General features: G+C 39.1%; 1 protein-coding gene across 1 annotated transcript in view; it reads right to left on the bottom strand.

The window, feature by feature from the left end:
* astn1 (astrotactin 1) overlaps nucleotides 1–22,449 on the bottom strand; it is a 332,257-nt gene that overhangs the window by 249,249 nt on the left and 60,559 nt on the right. Inside the window, exons 3-5 of the mRNA XM_070845081.1 lie at nucleotides 8,244–8,494; nucleotides 7,849–7,991; nucleotides 3,648–3,797 (exon numbers count right to left, since the gene is read on the bottom strand). Of these exons, the coding sequence (XP_070701182.1) occupies nucleotides 3,648–3,797; nucleotides 7,849–7,991; nucleotides 8,244–8,494 (544 nt within the window). The remainder of the gene's footprint in view (nucleotides 1–3,647; nucleotides 3,798–7,848; nucleotides 7,992–8,243; nucleotides 8,495–22,449) is intronic.

Genomic DNA, 22,449 nt, shown 5'->3' with positions numbered 1-22,449 from the left:
GCTGTAGGAGGATTAAAACTGGGTGAGGAACAGCCAAACTCTGCTACCAAGGTGAGGTTGGTGAAGACAGTTTAATGTCACAGGTTTTACACCATGGCAAGACTGAGTACAGCAACAAGACACAAGGTAGTTATATTGCATCAGCAAGGTCTCTCCCAGGCAAAGATTTCAAAGCAGACTGGGGTTTCAAAAGGTGCTGTTCAAGCTCTTTTGAAGAAGCACAAAGAAACAGGCAACGTTGAGGACCGCAGTGGTCGGCCAAGTAAACTTAGTGCAGCAGATGAAAGACACATAATGTTTACTCCCCTTCAAAATTGGAAGATGTCCAGCATTGCCATCAGCTCGGAACTAGCAGAAACCGGTGGGAACCAGGTACACCTATTTACTGAGAAGTCTGGCCAGAAGTGGTCTACGCGGGAGAATTGCAGTGAAAAAGCCATTCCTCAGAGGGTGCAGAAAAATGGCAGCAGGTGCTCTGGACTGATGAGTCAAAATGTGAAATATTTCACTGTAGCAGAAGGCAGTTTGTTAGCCGAAGGACTGGAGAGTGGTACAATAATGATTGTCTGCAGGCAACAGTGAAGCCTCATGGAGGTTCCTTGCAAGTTTGGGGCTGCATTTCTGCAAATGGAGTTGGGGATTTGGCCAGAGTTAATGGTGTCCTCAATGCTGAGACATACAGACAGGTACTTATCCATCATGTAATACCATCAGGGAGGCGTCTGATTGGCCCCAAATTTATTCTGCAGCAGGACAACGACCCCAAACATACAGCCAATGTCATGGTACTATCTTCAGCATAAAGAAGAACAAGGAGTCCTGGAAGTGACGGTGTGGCCCCCACAGAGGACTAATCTCAACGCCATTGAGTCTGTCTGGGATCACATGAAGAGACAGAAGGATTTGAGGTAGCCTACATCCACAAAGGATCTGTGGTTAGTTCTCCAAGAACTTTGAAACAACCTACCTGCTGAGTTTCTTTTTGAAAGCATTCTCACTTTACAGCATTTCTTCATCCCTGCCTAAAATGTGTGTGTATATATATATATATATATATATATATATATATAAAGTTGGAATAATTGTTCAATACCCCCAATTTTGTTAAAGCCCGAATACACAGTTTGCAAAGGTTCATTGTGGTTTAAGTTTCACTGTGATATGTTTGGAAGAGTTTGATCAATAAAGTTGAGAAGCTATACACTTTATTTATCAAGAATAAATCACATTGTCACATATATATATATATGTGTGTGTGTGTGTGTACTAATTAATGCTGTGGTGTTAGTCAGGGAGACATGGTGATGGAGACGCTATATACACTGTTGCCCATAAAGTTGGAATAAAATGTTTTTACCTCTTCTCACGAAATGATTGTGACAATGTGATTTATTCTTGATAAATAAAGTGTATATCTTCTCAACTTTATTGATCAAACTCTTCCAAACATATCACAGTGAAACTTAAACCACAATGAACCTTTGCAAACTGTGGATTCAGGCTTTAACTAAATTGGGGGTATTGAACAATTATTCCAACTTTATGGGCAACAGTGTAGATACACTACTCACAAAAAGTTAGGGATATTCGGCTTTCAGGTGAAATTTCAGGATGAACCTAAAATGCATTCTAACCTTTCCAGGTGAACTTAATGTGACCTTCTCTAAACTTTTGAATGCACATGTCCAACTGTTCAGTGTTTCAGTACTTTTTGCACAAGTTGCTGTTCTCTAACAAGAAGCTTAACAGCAACATTCACAACAGGTTTGATCCATGAATCCACCAATACATTTCCTGCTTCAGTTAGAGTTGGTATTTAAACAGTCCTCCTCATCATGCTGTTCACATTCTGACATCATGAGACCAAGACGACACCTAACTATTGATCAGCAGCACCTCGCCATTGCAAGGCTTCAAACAGGAAGTCCTCAGACGGAGGTGTTCACTGAGCTTAGAGGGTCACAGAGTGTCATCAGGAGGTTGTAACAGTGATACAGAGAGACTGGAAGAGTCACAGAAAGGAGAGGAATGATTGTGACTTATGTGATTTATTCTTGATAAATAAAGTGTATATCTTCTCAACTTTGCGGTCTGTGTGTGTTTCCACCTACACCACGTCTCCCTGACTAACACCACAGCATTAATTGGGTTGAGAATAATGCATGTGAGCAGCCAAGTGTGGAGGAAAGTGAGTTATGGTCTGAGGTCAACTGAAAATTTCCAAAATGACATTTTGAAAATGTCGCTGCCTTCTTTTTCTCTGTTTATCATAATGGGATAATGTCTCCCCATTTCTTCAACTGTACCCTCTCTTCATTTCCTGTATTCCTCAGTCTCATGTCATAGAGTACAACTCCTACACTATCACAGCTTGGGCAGGCAGAGGTGAACATGAGGTGACGGGGGCTTGTGATGATGACAGTGAGTGAGTGCAAATGAATCACACACAGAAAGTACTCAGAATGATATCGATGGGACCGTAGAAGGAAATGTGGTTGGATTTATGTTAGTAAAAAGACCACAAAAAACAAAGAGATGTATATGTTTGAGATTTCACATTCAAACCTCATTCACACTAAACATTTTTATTGATTCACAGTTGAGAGGGCGTTCATCTCTCAGGATACCACTGGATTTCAACACTGGGTTTATCCTATAGTCCAAAGACCTCATGTATCCTGATTCAGCCTTATATTCTTTACTGTATTATTGATAACTTTTGTCCAGTGAGTTGAAACTGTTTCAGGGTCCTTGGGAATTTTCCAAAGGGCATTCATGGTTTTGTCAATGATTAAACCTGTGTGGTGGCATTCAGAAACTCACCATGATTTCTTGCCTGCTATGTAGCTGTGTGAGATAAACATTAATAAATAAAAGATACACACAGCTGGGCAGTGATGGCAATGCTGCTGCAAGTTGAACACCTGATGCCTCCAATTCATGTGTAATTTGTATTGAAATATTTTCACAATACCAACAATGCTTTTTTTCTCTGCATTGACAGCACCCCTTATGTTTGTGTTTACCATTAGCTGTGCAGTTTTGGTACTGACTGAAAACGTCCATATTAGAATCTGACTGAAAAAACATCCACGTAGATATGGACTGAAAATGATGTGTTATTTAATGTAAACACCCTGAAAGATTACTATAAGGGTTTGAACAAGTTGAAGGGCATTGCTGTTACTCACTACTTAGACCCCATCTGTTATTCTAGCTTTTCAGTCATGACTCACTTTATGTTCATTTCTGTCATGACTTGAATCATGAACATGTGAAGTGCAGACGTTGCAGGACTTCCCTCGCCCTTTTCTTGTGAGTTTCAACAATTAGTAAATCAGTAAAAAGTTAAAGCACCTTGCAATCACTAAAAGTGACAAAAAGCTCGCTAATGCCACCTGCCAAGGATTTAGCAGGTATTGAAATAATAAAATAACATGTGCAAAGAACCATCTAGAGGAAATTAGTCCCACCAAGCTGGCTAAATAACTATCCTAAAGTCACAAGGCTTTCACCTGACAACCAGCATCCACATGGAAAAATAAAACAATGTAGCTACACAATGCGCTGCTTGTTGCTGGTAGTGGGTAGAATCATGGAGTGATTTATTCTCTGTCAAAGGGTAAATCTACGGGAGAGTGACTCACCACGGGTGTTGCTGGAGAGGCGCTTGCGTTGGCTGGTGGAGGTGTTGTGCGGAAGCAAAGTGTTCTGTTGGTGGTTGCTGTCGATGGGGCTTGTGGCAATGATGTTGTCCTTGTATTTGTTCATTAGGGCCAGCTTGGTGTTATCACTCACTGTGGAGAAGTGGGATATAATTACAAACGCAGGGGAATGAAAGGGTCGGTGGAGGCACAAACTGAAAAAATTCTCTCTAAAATGAGAAAGCAGCCACTTGGAAAATATCTTAGTCTTGGCTGGATGTAGGAGGTTTTAAACCACAATGAAGCTAGCTTAAAGTAGTGTAATTTCAGAAGAACAGCATGTTGTTTACTGGGGGAGAAGGCAAACAGCAAAGTAAAGTGTGAGAAAAGCTGGCATGAAATTAAAACCCATTAAGGGAATATACAAATTACAGAGGTCTGAGGGACTCAGAGGATGAAATTATCTATTTTGATAAATATTAAATTATAGGATAATTTAACAACAATATGTGTGTGTGTGTGTGTGTGTGTGTAATATTATATATTATATATATTTCCATTATTTTTGAAATTGTGGATTAATATGGAAGACATCAAATCTATGAAGGAACACATATGGAATTATGTACTACAAAAAACAAACAAACCAGAATATATTTTAGTTTCTTCAAAGTAGCCAGTTTTGCTTTGATGACAGCTTTGCACACTTACTCTCAATTAGCTTCATCAGGTGGTCATCTGGAATGGTTTTCAATGAACACCTGTTAATCTGTGGAGTTTCTTGCCTTCTTAATATGTTTCAGACCATCAGTGTGTTGTGTACACTGAGGCAGGGTTGGTTCTATACACAGTTCTATACAATGAATAGCCCTATTCAACTACTGCTCTAACCCATATTATGGTAAGAATCACTCAACTTAGTAAAGAGAAACGACAGGGGGGGGGGTGCTTCTGTGCTGTCTTTTAACCCTGCCTTTTCCAGCAGGATTTCTTGATATCAGCCACCTCTTCTATCTGTCAATGGTACATGCGGTGTAGGGTTTTGTCCTTGTAAGGTTCATCCTTCTCTTCTGCATTTCTGGATCTTGGTTGCTTCATCCTGGACAGTGGCTCTGACACCAACTAGTCCTTCGCCTCCCTCGCTCTGCTTAGGGTACAGTCTCAGTCTCAGTCTTATGTCTTGATGGTTTGGACTTTGTTCTTCCCATTCAGCTGGCTTTTCAGGACCTTCCTTACTCTGTGGAGGTATTTGGCTATGGCAGACTTCTTTGTGGCCTCCTCATGGTTCCCATGCTCTTGTTCATCTTGTAGCCAAGCATCTCTAGGATCACTGTATCACAGCAACGGGTATCCAGCTTACTGATGATCTTCAATCTCAAGTCATTCGCCCTTGTGTTGATGGAGTCTCTCTCGTAAATTGTTGGGGCTTGGTACCCCGCCCCCCCTCAGCTTACACTGAGGTAATAGGTGTTTCCGGATGCAATAATAATAATAATACATTTTATTTGTAGTGCACTTTACATTCGCAAATCTCAAAGTGCTACATAAAACACCAATAGGCAAATCAACAATTCAAAAAAAATCAGTCAGCATCATAAAAACAGCAAAAGAGAATGGTTTTTAGTCCTTTTTTAAAGGACTCTGTAGTCTGATGGTCCGGAAGTGAATTCCACAGGCGGGGAGCTGCAGAGCAGAAGGCCCAGTCTCCCATAGTGGCGAGTTTTTCTCGTGACACCAGGAATAATGTAGGCAAATAGCACCTCAGGATTCGAACCCATAGCCTCAGCTGTGCTTTGCATTTAGTGCTAATTAACACGATATCTGGGTAAATGGAGACGATGAACATGGTAGGCATTATACCTTCTTAACACCCGCATTTTAACATGTTGATGTTAGCTCAAAGCACATATGTGCCAATGTAAGGCCTCACAGAGCCACTGGCATGGCAGATAAACTCTTATTCTTGTTTATCTGATTGCTGACAAAAAATGTGTATCGGTGAGGTACAACAAAACATCAACGTAATTAACAGTAAAACTACTGACCTTGCTAAAAACCTTGATAAATTGATGAATTATTGATGCATAAATACATAGTTGAAAGTACAATTATATGAGCAATACCCTACTGCATTTAAGAAATAGAGATTTGTACATGAAATCTTTTTATTTTAATTAATTAAAAATCGGCAAAAGGATTACTAAGAAAAAATAAAAAATAGAGCAGGGCAGTCCGAGTTTCGCGTGCCATTTTCTGAGTGACCTCTCCAGTTGTTTATATTGTTCAGTATTCCATGCATGGCCAGCTGCTTGCATTGTCTATTTCTCTAGTCCATCACATTAACCACCTTAAATGCATAATGCACAGGATTGCTCCTCCTCTATCACCTCTGGGGTGGGGGCTGTTTGGATTCTATGAGAACACCTTATAAGTGTGAGAGCACTGTCACCCTAACATGATGAATTTGAGCAGTAAATCTGCTGCCAATTGAAATTCAGAAGGTATACCTGCATCAAAACTTCTCCCCTTCATAGAGTAATTCTCATGGGAGTGGTGCTCGACTCCAACGTCCATTGATTATGAAAAATAGATCTTATAAAAAGAATTCTTGGCAGGCATATAAGCTGTTTGGTTATTTCAAGTGTGATGAATAAAATCTTTAACAGAATACCTGCAGTTTGATATCTCTATCTGGTGTACCATCTGCATCAATCACACAGCTAATGTTCTTACACTGATCATGAAAATGGCTTCACAAGTGCCTCGTTCTCTCTATTTGCTGTCCCTATTCTAAGACGTGTTCCATGTGTTTGGAAGTCTTCATCTTTGTGAAACACAAATTTTAGTCCTCTGTCATTCTATCTATATTCATTTTGTTGATTACGTCTCACGTGTGAGGAAAAGTAACATACATTATGTTAACGTATTTCAAATAATCCAATTAATCCAAAAAAATCCAATTAGTTTTCTTTGGTTCCATGCTGATTATTACATTACATTACATTTTTGCAACGTAATTATGTGTAATTAATGTAATTATACTGTTCCATGCTTAGAAAACATATACTAACAAACATAACCTTTTTGACATACTGTCTTATTACTTTGTTTTTACTTTAAAAAGTATGCTGTGGATGAGGGAAACAGTGAGGCTATTAATGAGTGAAAGTGAAAGCCTGAGCAACAAAATCGAGTTATTTTGCAATTCAAAATGATTAGATTAGAATTTCATACGCACAAATGACCAAGCATTTAAAGTATTACTCTAGTATTTTCAAACTTGGGCCCCCTTTTTTTACATTTTTCAGGGAGTTAGAAATGGTGTTAGATACGAAACGTTTTAGCAGCCGTGCCAGTTAAAATACGACATTTCAGAAAGGATCCCCTTCAGAAAGGATCATCACTCAGTTCAGAGCCTCCAGACTCCATTGACAAAAACAGTAATTGTACCTCAGTACCTCATGCAGGAGTTGATGATCTACCAATGCCTCTATCAGTTAGTTTGTGTTACTCTGTCACATGGGTGTGTTAGTTCAGGTAAAACACCACTAACAGCAACAGCAAGTTTTAATTAAATCAGGAAACATGCATTGTGCACAAACACACGTTTATACAAAAAGTGACAGAAAGATGAGTCTTGATAATATTAGAAATGGCTGCATTGCATTTCAGCTTCTTTCAGGGTCCTGGTATTGTTCACGCTGGCCTGTGACGACACGTCATGGAACTGAACCATCGTTGTTTCACCTATGCTTTTCTTGCTCTGACAAATGTTTAGATCTAGATTCTTTCGTTTTAGTCTCCACGATCTTGTGAGATAAATATAAATGCTCCACTTGTTGATAACTTTGGCTGTACTTTGGTTGTGGTCATTAGCATTAGCATTCATTTGTGGGCTGGCCACCTGACTAATTTAAGTCCAATATTCACTCTCCTTTTAGCTCTAGTGTACTTGCCTACAACTCATGAAGAAAATATCTGGGTATCTAAATTGGAGGACTTGTCAGAGCTTTTTTCCCTGAAAATAGCTGCCTGCTGCTGCTTCTGTGGGTTTGTCACTGCAAGTGACCCTTTCACTTTGCATTTAGTCTACCCGATTCAACGTCAATACAAACAAATATTAGATTAGTGGAATTTGTGTTGTAGACTGTTTGTAGATGTAAAGTACCCACTGACCTGGCAGTTTATACATCAGTCAACTTACCAGGTGCGAGGTCCATATTATTCTTGTCATTACAGCCCTGGAGGGAGTCCAGGGTACGGGTGACTTGGCTGGCAAATTCCTCGCCACCATTCATACACTCCCGCTGCAGATGGTGACGCAGGTCGGTAATGTCGTACTCATACCTGGGGATGAAGTGGAAATCAATTGGTGTTACATTATCTCGACTTATCTAAAATTAAAATAAATATGACAAGCGGCTAATATGCTTGATGAAGCAGTCAAGATTCCAAAGTGTGACAAGCATACTGATGAGGCAAGGAGTTTTATTATCTTAAGCCTCAAAACTCATTGCAGACGAGCACATTTACATGTAACTGTGCTGTGTCCGGGATACACTATATCACCCACTATAGCCACCCAAACCCTGCTTGTACCCATCCAGAATGGGTGTCTCCCGGATGCTGAGGGTGCCACTGGAGTTGGGCCCCTGACCCCGTGAGTTCCTCAGGCTCTCCCGGGCCTGGCCTCCCATCAGCACTGAGGGGATGTAGTGGATCTCATTAGCCGCCTCAGCACTGGCGCTCTTCTGGGGCTGAGGGATGCGGCGGCGTTTACACCAGCGCCTACGGGTGTAGAGGATCAGGACCAGGCACAGGATGGACAGCAGAAGGGCGATCATCCCGCCCTGAGGGGAGTAGGGTGGCATTTGGAGTGGAGACAGGAAAAAAGGGGAGAGGAGAAAAAAGCAGCGAGAGAGAAAAAAGAGAGAGTCAAAGGGGAGAACAGATCCAGAGAATGTTGCCAAGTAGAATACAGATCAAAGTCAAAGTGGTGATGCCAACAGCACAATCTGAAAAAGGTTGCAGATGCAATTTAGTGAATAACACCTACAGTGTTTCTGAATGACAGTAGCTCTCATGCTATTTTGCAGTCATCTCACCTTGAGACAAAGTACAGGAAAGTTCAGAACATGGCTCTTTGCTCATTTCTAGTCATTTAAGGCTATGTGGGATGTCTGTATCATAAATACTGTGTGCAGCTAGCTAGTTAGCTTAGCTTAGCACATAAACTGGTTCTATACAATTATTTCTTGGCCAACACAGTAACTTTCACTCAGCTGGTTGCCTGGTAACTTTAAAGATTTTAAAATGGATAGATCAAAGAGAAACACGCACATTATCTAAAACTCTTTGTTTTAAGGTAAAACTGATAAAGTACCCAGTACCCAGTAAATCAGTCTGGATGATGTTATCAATTGACAGTACAATGTTCATTTTATTGTTATTGTTTTAACACCTGTATGATAATCTGCCTGCTCATCTTCGTGGATTAAGGAAAACGTCACGAGGAACACAGTTCTTCTAACAGCTTGTGAAAATATGTGCGATAGAAGCTGATTGTGACTTTGAATATCAGCTTATACATGTGCTCCAGGAGGCGCTGATACCAGATGACTGGGTCAGGTCATATGACATTTTCATTTTACTCATTTTCCCTCTGATTTTAATGGCTTGTGAGCCGGTTTGTGGGGTTGAGGGATGCAGCATCCACCGTAGCAGCACCTCTGGGCGCAGAGGATAGAGTGCTGGCACAAGATGGACAGATGAAGGCCGTTGAGCCTGCCCTGAAGACAGGTTAGCAGGCAGGACAGAGACAGAATCAGACAGAAAGTGGAGAGAAAGAGAGACAGCGAGAGAGAGAGAGAGTCAAAGAGAGAGCAGTAAAGGCAAGAGAAGAGTCAGAGAAGCTTGCCAAGAAGCAGGATATGGATCAAAGTCAAGGCAAGTCAAAAGCACACATTCTGTGCAAACACAGGTGAGAGACAGCCACATCAGACCATATCTCCCTCATGAATAAAGGCGCATGTTTCTTTTATATTCTTCTTTTATCTAACGCCATTAGTTGCATTTTTAAAGTTACTAAAAGAGATAATTAGGAGTTAGTGACAGCAGAGATGGGATAACATAACATGACAGACATGATTGTAATTTTGGACCCAAAATGTTACGTTTGCCGTATGTGCAATTTACCACATCTTAGCACCTAATCTGCTCTACCCAGCTGAGAACTAAAATCAAAATCAGGCACATTGTGCAATTTGGAAAATGTCAGAAAAATGTCTGACTCAAAAAAAAAATGTCAAGGTGACACCATAAAGACAGCAGCAATTTGCCAGTAGAGTCTGATAAAAAAAAAAGAGAGTGAATCTTTCTCAGTCAGAAAATGACATGCCCATTTAAAATTAGGAAGCTCAAGGAAGTGGGTTAGTTCTCCCTCCAACCAGGTGCAAACACATGTTTCTGTCTTGCCTGCACTGCACTTCCTCTGACACTTAAGATTTCACTTATTTTCCCTTTTCATTGTCATTTGAGAGATATAAGCTGGTACAATTCATTTAAAAAAAAAAGGAACCAACTGGTTTCTAAGCATCAGTTTGGCAAAAACAACAGTAGAATAACAAGGTTTACGTGAGAATTATTGAAAAAAAATTGAAATTGAACTGCGTCAGTTCAGTCAAACAAGCCGAGTTATGGAAAGATAAGTGATGAAATGAAAAATAGATTTTAATCAGTCATTTACATAAAAAAAATCCCTTTTCAAACACATTAGGAATTCTGAGGCTGAATAAAAATGACTGTTTCAGCTGCAGATATTAATTTAAATTGGAAAAAGTAGAGGCATATTTGCATAAGTTGTTTGCTTAATCTGCATAGTCAAGGACATTAACAAATGACACCATGATATGGGCCACTTATGCAGTAAATCTGCATGCATAGTGGTCAAAGCCGAGACCAGAGGAGTTTAATTTGTAATGATTAAATTTTCAGCACTTTGAAAGTCACTGATGAACTCCCCCATTCACTAACTCAAATAAAACAACTGTACACTAAATACAATAGTATGTTACCTACATCTGTGGTGAAAACTAATTATCCTTTGAGATGTTATAAAACAATATGAGGCTGACCTTAAATCCATGTGTGTTGAGGTGTTATTGTATGTATGTGAGAACAATGAGTCATATAACTGTATGTAATGTGAAAGGGGTTTACTCATAGTTACAAATGCACAGGCAATTGTCACCAAACTGTCTTGCTCAGTACAGAGCGCTTTAGCGTCCTTCAGCTCAGTGTTTTGGTTCTATGGCCCGAAGCTTTACTGTTTTAGTTCAGCCTAACCATTCTTAGCAATCTCATTTTGAGCTGAGAACGCTCTAATAACCAGACTCTGCTTCTGCTACCCGCCGAGTGCCAAGAGGCACACGGAAAATGTCAGGTTTCTACGGTAGGTGATGTAGTAAACCATTAATGAAACATCAAATGTGCTCTCCAACCAAGTGACAAAAAAAACTATTAATGCAGCGTTAAGTGTGCAAAGTGTGACTGAAAATATGCTGTCAAATTAATTTGCAGTACGATCAATTCTGGGACCATTTTTTAGTGTAAATTGCTCCTTGAAACCTTTAAGTATAATGCAACGTCACATTCACTCCGATCTTGGCAACTTTCCTCAAATTAAGACATCCAAATCAAGGCCAACAGATGACTATTTCATTCCTTCTGACTGCCCCGACCACAAGAAATCCAGCCATCACTGCCTCACAGAACCATGGCTGCATGTGCAGCCCCTATAAAACTCCTATAAAACTACTAGAATACTGAGAAATTATTTAAAGAGATGTTCAAAGCATGCAGTGAGCAGTGGCTAGGTTACATATCAAACAATCTTTTGTTTGTAGACAGTCAAAGGGAAACACAGAGAGACACTGGATCAACAGTCGGTCAGAGCTGTGCGGGGGGTCCCTCTAAAACATGCATGACTTCCCTTTTACTCTCACATTTGCTTTTGCTGACACATTTTTCTACTCAGTTCATGGTGCACTTTTTAATATATAATTATACTTTTATTGTTGGAAATGAATTTGGTTCTTACTAACAAACATAAAATCATATAATCATCATATAAAATATATAACTATTTAAGCAGATGTAATGTTAAGTACTGCCTTTGCTTCATTCATCCCTGAGTAAACTGGAATAAAATGTCAAATGTCAAGTATGAATGGTTCTCAATCACATCTATCTCAGTGACAAATCTAATTCAAACCCATCAACCTGCATTAGCGCCCATGCGTGGAGGGGGCTAATATAGACGATATGGAAAAAAAAACTGTTTAATGTTAGGCATTACTTGGAATCAAAGTGAGGACTAAGTGGACTGTGTCCTCTTAGAGCCAATAAAACCAAACCACACATCAAAGCATGCCAGCGCTCCAGCCCCATAATCCACTTACTAACGGATGAGGATGATGTTATAATGGCACCAGTGCTCCTTATGACTTACACTCCTGTCATGTAAGTTCTGAATAGAAGAGAGAAGACATGGCCTTTCTCAGTCTGACAGAGGAGGCATGGTATTAGAGCTGCGCTATCAATCTGTCACTTAGTCTCTGGATGAGGCATTAATACGCAGGAAGTCAGAAAAAGATCTAGACTATCTGACAGCTACAAGATAGAAAAAGGAAGTTTCTTGCTCTGGATATAATAAACTTTTGGATTGGATATCTTACAGTGTTAAAAATGGAAATTGACAGTTTTCATATACAGAATCCTCTCGTGCATCTGTTATTCCACTAATTCCTGAAGCTCGGGTTAATGCTGTAAAAAATATAATATTTAATACCTACAAATGAAATGAAATGAAACTTTAGTTGTGAGGATTATTAGCCATGAGTTCTATGAGCCAGTGTTGATTTTGACATTGAACAAAAGTGAAAGTCACAACCCCATTTCACACATGTCACACAAGGATTTCTCCACTGGAAATGAGTATTAATGACAAAAATGGTTTTTAATCATTTGATTCAATTTGGTGTATTTCGTAAAAGCTAATATAGTATGAAGCCATAATAATGTTTGAGTCTGGATGGTGAAAATGCATTAATGTAAAACCGTAAACAACATTTGTCACGTAAACATTTATTCCCTTGGAGTAACAAGTCAGACATTTTACAGAGCTGGAAAGATATTACAAAAATCAGTTATGAGTCGCGCATCATCAGGGGTTATGCTGCCTTTAAAACTACTATATGTAGACTTGTTATGAGATTTTACTATAGTATCTGTCATTGTATATATGTTACTGACAGCCCAGTAAAATTGATTGCACTGTATGTTTTGTCTTCAGTCCACTTATTTCAAAGCTGGCACAAGCTTCCTCTTCGGCAGGTAAAAGATAAGTCTGGTATTTCTAAATGTTGGCCCTATTTATTTTTTTTTTTTATTTTTTGGGTTCAGAATGACTGGTGAGTGCAAAAACGTTTGGAATTTGTCCAGTAGATAGCCTCCGCTGGCAGCCAATAACAGGCAACGAATGAGCTATAATGACTATGATGTAATCCATCGGGGCAATTACGCCTGATTAGTCCACTAAAAGTGCTTGCTTTTGCCACTGACCGGCCCCAATTGTTTTTCAAAGTGTCTGACAACACTGCAGAAAAGATTCCTACAGAGATAAACCTGCGAGATGCATGGTGTTGCTAGCTTTGTTCAATACTGTATGTGACTGAATACCAGTTGTTCAGTGCCAATTAGCAAACATTACCATGGTAACAAACCATTGTCTGATAAACATTAGCATGTTAGTATTATAATTGTGAGCAGCCTCAGAGAGCAGCTAACATAGCTGTGGGCTTGTCTATCCTTGTTCTGATTTTGAGTATAACATTTTTTGTAAGCAGTGATCGACAGCAAGACAACTTGCATCATTTGTCAGATTAAGCTCAGCGGGTGATCAGTTGATAGATCACATTGTATGCTTACTTTTACAGATTACTTCTACAAAGGAAAGACATAATTGAGGGTAAAAGGGAAAATTGGAATCTGGCAAGTGCCAGTTGCCAGATTAAGTTATGATGTTAACATATGTTAAATATATGGAGAAAAAAAAGGTGAATAGATAATTGTATAAGGGAATTTAATTCTCTGTTTGTGCCATTGCCTACCTGCTGTGAATAGCTCAGGCCCATCCTCCATCCAGGTCATGGTCAAACCATACACCTGCACAACTCTACCACTGCCAGTAGGTTTGCTACTCCGTCACTTTGAGGGGGCCCCGAAAATTACAAACCCCCACAATGGTGGAAATGGAATGGTGGGGGAAAATGTTTTTTTTATTGGTTTTTGTTTCTAAATGCTCTACTTCAAACTAGTTCATCTTATTTGATGGAGTTGATGTACTTGTTTGTAGTCACATGGTTGAACAACAACCACATGCAACAGAGCAAAATGATCTAATTTACTATCCCCATATCTTATTTCACTAATAAAGGTGTCTTAAAATCATATACATATATATATATATATATATATATATATATATATATATATATATATATATATATATATATATATATATATATATATATATATATATATATATATATATATATATTGCTTTCCACATGGTATCCCATAAGTTGTAAAGTGTCTTTTATTATTTTAGCTGTATTGATCAGCTATGGCAAGAAGGTTTGGACCAGATTAGTACTAATATGAATGTTCACATGCAGTTTTCAACCAACAGCAGCATTAAGAAAGTCTGGTTTAGTTAGTTTAATGTACTGATTCTCTGTGTCATGTTGATTTATGCTTTCCCTATAATTAAACTCTATTTTAAACCATGATATATTCCATATTTACTATTTAGTTGAATCTCCATATATACAGTATGTGTATATATTAAAATTCTAAATCTCGCTTGGCACTAATGTCTACCTGGTTCAAATGGCTATCATTCCCAAAGTTTAATCTGCACAAATCCTAAACTGATTGTTACACTCATCCGAGTGTGACTAATTCATTTGGTGGCTGAGAGGTAGCAATTCACCATGTTTCAACAAATACTGAGAAAACTAGAAATATACGGTACAATGCCAGGACATGATAGCTTAGGTGTTCTGTATAAAACCTTATGATATTCAATTACTATTAGTGTTGGGGAATTGTGATGATTATTCAGTCCTTGGGTTCAGATAAGAACCTTGTCTTGTCCGAAGGGACAGAATACCATGCAAATGCAAGAGATAATCGTGTTTTCAATAAATTTGGACTCATTTGACAGGAACCTTTTCACACACATTTGGACTATCAGCTCTTCTGTTTTATATTATATTTTACCTTCTTATTCATTACTCAAACCTCCATTCTAAAAAACACATTATCTTTTACAGGACCACTTTACAGGACCTGGGATAGCTAAATATGCTATCGAAAATGTTAATACAACATAAGCAAAATGCTATTAACCCCTGAATTTAATTTGCAATGCAATTTAGAATCTGTCACACCTTTGATATGTTGTGTGTTAAAGTCTGGTAAGTGTTATGTTCGCATGCACTGCTTGTCTAATTTCACCTGTTTAACATTTATGGACTAAATAAAGGTGTCAGTGGAAAGAAGTCCCTTTATTCCACTGAGTATAGTGGAGTACGGAGAGGGAGTAAAATATTACCAGGCAGTTATAGCAGCAGCTTTAAATGGAAAAAAATCATGGGTTCTTCACAACCAAAGCTGCCTGTGCATCTTGTTGACGCTGATGCCATATCGAGTATGATTGACCTTTTTCTGTGTGCTCACTGAGACAAAGCTTGAGGCACAAGAGACACAAGAGCAGAGACATTATTAGAAAAACGATACTGTAAATCACAGATATCATGATTTGGTAGTTTGGTCCTGGGACCTTCCAGGTTGCAGACACTGACTCTGAACCTTAAAACAACTTTTGTTATCGTTCATTAAACTATGCTTGTTTTATTTGAGCTCCATTACTGTATAAGGTACATGTGAACATAGATGGAAGATGGAAGTGCTGTGTTTACTCAGCAAACAGGGAAGTTTCAATTCTTCATCCGGTGAAAGGAAACAGGAAATATTAGTAAATAATTTGAATGAAGTTAAATCTGCAAACCCAAAACTGCATTAATTGGCAACTTGTGGTGTGCAAACGATGTGAAGGCACAGCACTGCCATATTGTCTTCTTCTAAAGTTGTTAAGGAGAACATGTTAGTGGCTTACTGCAACATTAGCACAGAGACATGGAGCAATTATTGACCACCTAAGAAAATACAAAATTCACTCTCTTTTAGCTCTGTTTTGTTCTCCACCACCTCCTGTGGGATATATGTGCCTCTTTAGCTGCTAAATGCTCCACTTTGTTCACCAAATAGTTGTTAACCTAGTCTGTCTGCTCTTTGGTGATGCACAGTACAGTGCTGGTTTATCTGAGCTTTTTCTGCTGGGAAGAGCCGGTTGTTGCTTACGGAAACAAGGGAGATTAGGATGAAACTTGTGGGCCGAAACAACAAACTACAAGAGGTTTTATCTTCAGTATAGCTGAGGGGAACTGCAGAGTTTAGTGATAATTCTCTGCGGGGTTTGTTACTACTAGCTAGGCTGGCTTCAGGGTATTTTAGCAATGTTCAAAGGTCTGGTGTTATGCCCACTGAATTCTGTTTCAGCCAGCTGAGGAAGCAGTCCTCCAATCAGAGCTTTTAGGTGGGATGAAGAATCGGTATATACAAATCAACTGGAGAAAACAGAAAATCTTGATCTTCGTGATAAAATTTAACGGATCCTCGAAGCTGCTAAAGCAACTTTGATCAAAACAAAATCTTTCTAGCTATGAGCATCTTTCACACAACATAATCATTTCATTGTTATTATAAAAAAATATTGATTAGTACAGCTTTACAAGAAAAAAAAAAAAGTTTGTCTTTTTTCCAAAATGAATAGGGAATTTGATTTTGTTGTTTAGTTTTTGTTGAAAAACCAACCCGTGATGCTCTGTTGTCTGCATCAGAGATTCAGCAGCACTACAAACAGGCGGGGCACTTGGGCTCTGTGCCTTCCTCACAGCCCACAGGGAAACTATGGATTGGTTTGTCTCGCTCGGCAGGCTTTTCAAAAACATGGCAAGCTGTGATGCTCAGAGAGCAGCTCTGGAGGCTGGGATTCAGCCGAGGCTACTGCTTTACAAGTGGTCAGGGCGGCATTGATTTAAGGTTTATGCGATCAATGCTATCAACACAGGTTTTAGGAGGGTCACCACATGAATGTCAATATTCCACAAGCTGAGTTGTGTCACAATGACCATCTACTCTCATAAACTGATGCAAGATATTGGTGTGTGTGTGTGTGTGTCAGTCCCTGTGACACATGTTTTTTTCAAAATCACTAGACAATTATGAAAGTCTGTAGTCTTTCAGGAACTAAACTGCCAAGCTGTGCAGGAACACATTAAAAAATGAAGAAATCAGAAAGACAGAAAATTCTACATATTGTGTTAACATGTCAAAAGATCTTGATGACTTTTTTTTAATTCAACTAAATGATTATTTTTAGCAAAATGAATCCATACATTTAACAAAATAATTGGAATTCTTTTTTATCCATTAGATTCTTTTTGCCAGGGGGTTTTGAAATAGTATCATCTAGGAAGATAACATTTACAGAAAATACAAGTGGATGGTTAAAGAAAATTTTAAAAATGGCAGCTAGTCAATTTTTGTGCGGCAGCAGTTTTTGGACTTTTAAATTCTGCTGCAGCCCTACATAATTGCAGTACTCACGTACACCTGTAAGAGATCAAAAGATCACAGTGATCACTTTAAAATATTCCATCTTTGTGACACAAATATTCCTCTAAAAGAGTTTCCTCAGCGTTGATCTGTAAACGGAGAAGCTCTGAGCTCTGAGACAGTAAATGCAAATGAATCTGGGAGCTTTCCTTTTATAAATTAAAAAAGCTACGATGTATTGTTTTTCAAATCAACATACTCTTGCAGATTTGCAAGGCCCAGAGGAAGCATGTCATAACATAAACTCTGTTGGTCCCTGTCGTGTTGGCGGTGTTTTTATCCCCTATATCTCACTTTCATTTCTTCCTCCATCTTTCATCAAAGCTTTAGAAGCACTGGTGCTGGAGGAGTAACACCCTCCTTCTCTGTGGTACTGCAAGGTAAACAAGGAGGTTTTTAATTAAATCCACATTTCATATTTCCACAATAGAAAATGTGTAAAATTTAGTTGGCAGTTTTCCAAAATATAGTCTCTTTCTTGGAAAACAAAAATATATCTTTTTTAATATACTTTAGTTATTCAGCTAACCAATTACTTTCTATAATGTCTTTAAACATGCTATTCCAAACATCCTCCTCACCACAATAAATTCCTGAAGCTTTAATTTTTTGTTTTAAGTTGGCCTAAACGTATTCAAAAGTATAAGAAACAATTGCTAATTCTCAAATTTCTAGAAATGAATAAATACCCAATTGATTGATTGACTGTGTTTGCACATAAGTTCATTGGACATGTTTCCTCATTATTTTCACACAGAACAGTCTAATGGGGTCATCATTACCTTTCTTTACAAATGTGTATACTATGGCAAATTTGCAAATGTATTTAGTAACATAGTTTTAGGAGAGAGCGTTGCACATACTATTGTCTCAAAACAAAAACGGCACTAATATACAAATCTTTACACCTGGTTTTAGCTTGAACATCCGCCCCCCTTCACAAATTCAAAAAATGTATTTGAACCTTGACACTCACAGCTCTGTCAGATTGTTGTTCCAGTGTTCCCCAGTCTCTCCACCTGTCTAAAATTACACGTTTCAGCCACTTTTAGATATTTTATTTTATAGCGTCTGACAGGATGCGGCAGAGATAGCAGAATGTTCCACTATACACAAAAAACACATCAAGAGTGCAGTATTTACTACTACTATTTGTACTACTATTAATCTTTGGAGCAAGCTCACAATCTTTCATACTCCATATTCTCCACACTGCTCACAGCTGAATGATGTATGTATATGTCAGGGTGCCATTGAGATGGGGGGGGGGGGGGATTACTTGGTTTTGTCCAGACTACAAAATGGGACCAGGATCAATAGATAGGGCAATAAAGCGACTGTACATATAATTTACTCACTCATGAAAGTGGATTTAGTGTTACGTTTATGTTTAAACCCACAAAACGCCGTTATTGAAGTTGCTGTGTCAGGAAGCACAAAGCAGACTAAAACAAAGGTGCAGTTTGGCAGTATTTGCTGCCGTTAGCATCAGACACCATACGGCTCTGACAGACTCTACTGCTCTTCACCTTTTGGGTTGAGTGGGCACAGTGAGGAGCTTTTTTCACACTACTGATCCACAACAAACTTGTACCTCAAGGGCTTCGACACAGCTGAAGTAAACCAAATCTGCCCATATTGCCCAAACTGTTCTCCATCCAGCAAAATGGACAATGTCAGTAGTTATGTGGGCCACAACTGCAGTATTCATGATGACTACACAGAGTTGTGCCTCCATGTTTAAAACAAAATAGCATAATTTTATTTTATCTCTCCATCTGTTAACTTTTTATCATTGGATGTATGCTTCTTGTACCGAGTTTCACTATAATGATTGCAGAAATTGAAAGAGTTGCGTTATGGCCTCTGAGGAAAAAACAATAGAGCTAAAAGAGATCCACAGAGGGAAAAAGCATCGAATCTAACCCCTGAGCTTCAAAAACTATATTAGTCTTTCATATAATGTAATTGACTTGGTTTGGTTTGGATATGTGCGGATAGGATTGATCCATTGAGACCCCATGGCAAAATAGCAGCTGATTAAAATGTGGAAATTAAAATGGGAGAATTGTATGTAGCAATGATACACTGGAGCTTAGGAGTCTCAACAGATACATTAATCATGCTGCATTGAATATTGGATGCTGTTTCAGATATATAGTGTTTTGATTTGTCTTTATTTGGCCAGAGTGTTGGGATTTACTTTGTAGCTGTAGCTGCCTGTAGGGTTCAAGTTGAAGTTAGGGACATGTGTTTGCACTATCAGTGCCTCACCTGGTGTTGGTACACACATACACAAGGTTAGTCATCTATTATAGATGACAAGGTGCAGCCAATGGAGGACACTTGCTAGGTGGGGAGAAGTTTTGAACCCTGACTGAAAGTGACTGTAAAAAATCTATTTTCAGCTAAGACTATAGTCGGGCTGGATGATATTTAAAAATCACTTTTCTGGCCTCAGACCCCAACTTTGTTGCAGTTCATTGAACCTGATTCCCCTCTAGGATGAGGCCCATAATAAGTCTGGCTTGTCTACAAGCCTAAAAATGCTGGAGTCCCAACTCATCCATTAGGCATTAACGGTTTCGTGGTGGGCACAGTGGCCAGGCACTGAACTGTGGCAGATTAGACGTTCTGCTTCCTGGCTGAGCTGACCTGGCCGGGATGTGCAGACCTGGGACCAGTTCAAGTCCACTTCATGTGTTTGATGAAAATGGCAACAGTGCTGTCAAACACAAGCCTTGAGATAAATGTCAAGTGAAAGGCTGGATTTCATTTGAACACTAAAAACACTAGTGACTTATGGCATGCTGTTGAATGTGGCAACTGTTTTGATCATTGCTTACTGTTTGCAAACCGAATGTGTTTGGGTTTTGGACTGATGGTCGGACAAATGAAGACATGTGAAGGCACCAGCATAGGCCCTGAGCTAAGAATTGGCACATTAATCGATGATGAAAAAAAATTGTGTAGCCCTGCTTATATTTTCTGGTGTGGTTTTGAAAATCGAACAACACCCCTAAGGGCAGATACATCAAAATCATCTGAATTTCAAACAACCTACGGCTTAATTTTTACAGTATTTTTTAAAAGTATTCCACTGTTTTTGTTTGAGCAATGTGGCCACATCTCAGAAAATACTTTGAAGAATACAACGTCAAATTTAGTGATAAACCCAAATTAACTGAACTAGAATCATCCTTTGTTTAAACATTTTTCCTCCCTCCTGCTTGTTGCTGAGACCCAAAGCAATTAAGACATTCGCAGCTGTATCCCACTGCCTTTTTTCCACGTCTCCCAGACGACTACCTGTGGTGACTGCTGCTGTCCTGCAGTCTCCTAAGACATACAATGGAAAGAGGTCCAGTGACAGGTGTATGCTTAGTCTAAAAAGCCTGTAAAGTAGTCTTCACAGGACCCTTTTTGTATCCACAAGGAGCTGAACAAGTGACACGGCTTTGGATTTATAGGTCGGGGACTCCAGCCGGGTGGCAAGCTGCAGCGGGGCCTGGGCAGCACAGCGGCAACACCGCTTCCATCTGTTGTCACGGTCTGCTCATATCTGCATGCTAATCCTTCTCTACCCACACCTTCATGAAAACACCCTTGTGGCAGTGCTACCGCTGCTGCTCTTTCAGGATGAGGAATTAGCAGAGCAGGGAGCACAAAGACACAGACCTGAGGTTGATGGGATGCGAAATGCAGATAGAGCGGGGAGTAAAAATGTGAGATTAGGGGAAAATCAAAGAGGTAAGAAGCAGAACCTCTGCACTGGCTATCTCATTTCCCCATAAAAATGTTGTCACCACTCAAGCCTGTGCGCCCAGTAGATGCTTGATGTTTGCTAATACTTGCAAAACATGCAGAGGATAGCCAAGGTCAGTTATTTGTTTCAGTGTCTCAAGATCGGTGACATTCAGCGGGTATCCAAGCGCGGCTCCCTGCCTCCATTCAGCAGATGTAGCTGCTGGCAAAAGTCTTCTCAAGCTGACTAATCATTTGTGTATGCAGCTATAATATGCTTTCAATGTCTGAAAATACATATCATCCATCAAAGCACGATTGTAATGTCTTTGGGCTGGAAAAGGGCACTGGGAGTAGGTGTGGCATATCTAAGATCTAATAAATATACATTTCCTCAGGCAAGAGGAGGAAGCTGTGAGATCTAAGGATTCATTTCCTACCCTGCCAACATAGCAGATAAGGTTTGATACAGTGCAGGCATGCAAAAATCTACATTCTGCAACTGAAATGTGGAACTTTATAAATGCATGATCCACACAGAAAAACAGACTTTTCTGCTGCCTATAGTCTGGAATCTCTGACATAACAACATTAAAAGTAGACATTTGTTTATGTTTTAATCACTAGGAAACCCAGTACTTCAACAAAGGAGTCCACCCCAACTCCCTCCATGTCTCGCAGTTGCTCCACACCCATACTCCGTGCTGAACATGTGTGTGCAGTGCTGCAGAGCAGCAGGTAAGACAGCTGATAAGTCCAGTGTAGACAAACCTGGGAGGGGCAGAGCTGTTTTTAAAAGCTTTAACTGAGATATCGTGTACATTTGGAAAATAGAACAGTTATTATTCAAGAGAGTGAACTGTTGAGACACTGAGGTGTTTTGTGAAATGAAACATTTTTGTCTCTAAAACAGCCACTGTACCATGACAGACATCTACAGGATTTATCTGCTCGCTAAAACCTTTACTGTGAAAAAAAGTGCAGTCAGCTGTTTCTTTGGAATAAACAAGGAAACAAAAACAAGAGGGAGGGACGTTATCTTATCTCAGAGATGATATCTCAGAGGCTGCTTCAGCTTCAGGGAAAATAACTGAACCACACTAAAAGAACTTGTATTCTAATCCATATCTAATTGAATAAAACAGTAAGAAAGAAAAACAATTTGTTGTTGTTATCATTTCAATTCAGTAAATGAAAGATTTTCGCCAATTAAAAGTTTTTATTTATTATATATATATATATATATATATTTGTTTAG

This window comes from Pempheris klunzingeri, chromosome 15, assembly GCF_042242105.1.
Source record: "Pempheris klunzingeri isolate RE-2024b chromosome 15, fPemKlu1.hap1, whole genome shotgun sequence".
Lineage (NCBI taxonomy): Eukaryota > Metazoa > Chordata > Actinopteri > Acropomatiformes > Pempheridae > Pempheris > Pempheris klunzingeri.
Note: the sequence above shows the minus strand (reverse complement) of the source record. Positions and strands in the feature narration are given on the sequence as shown.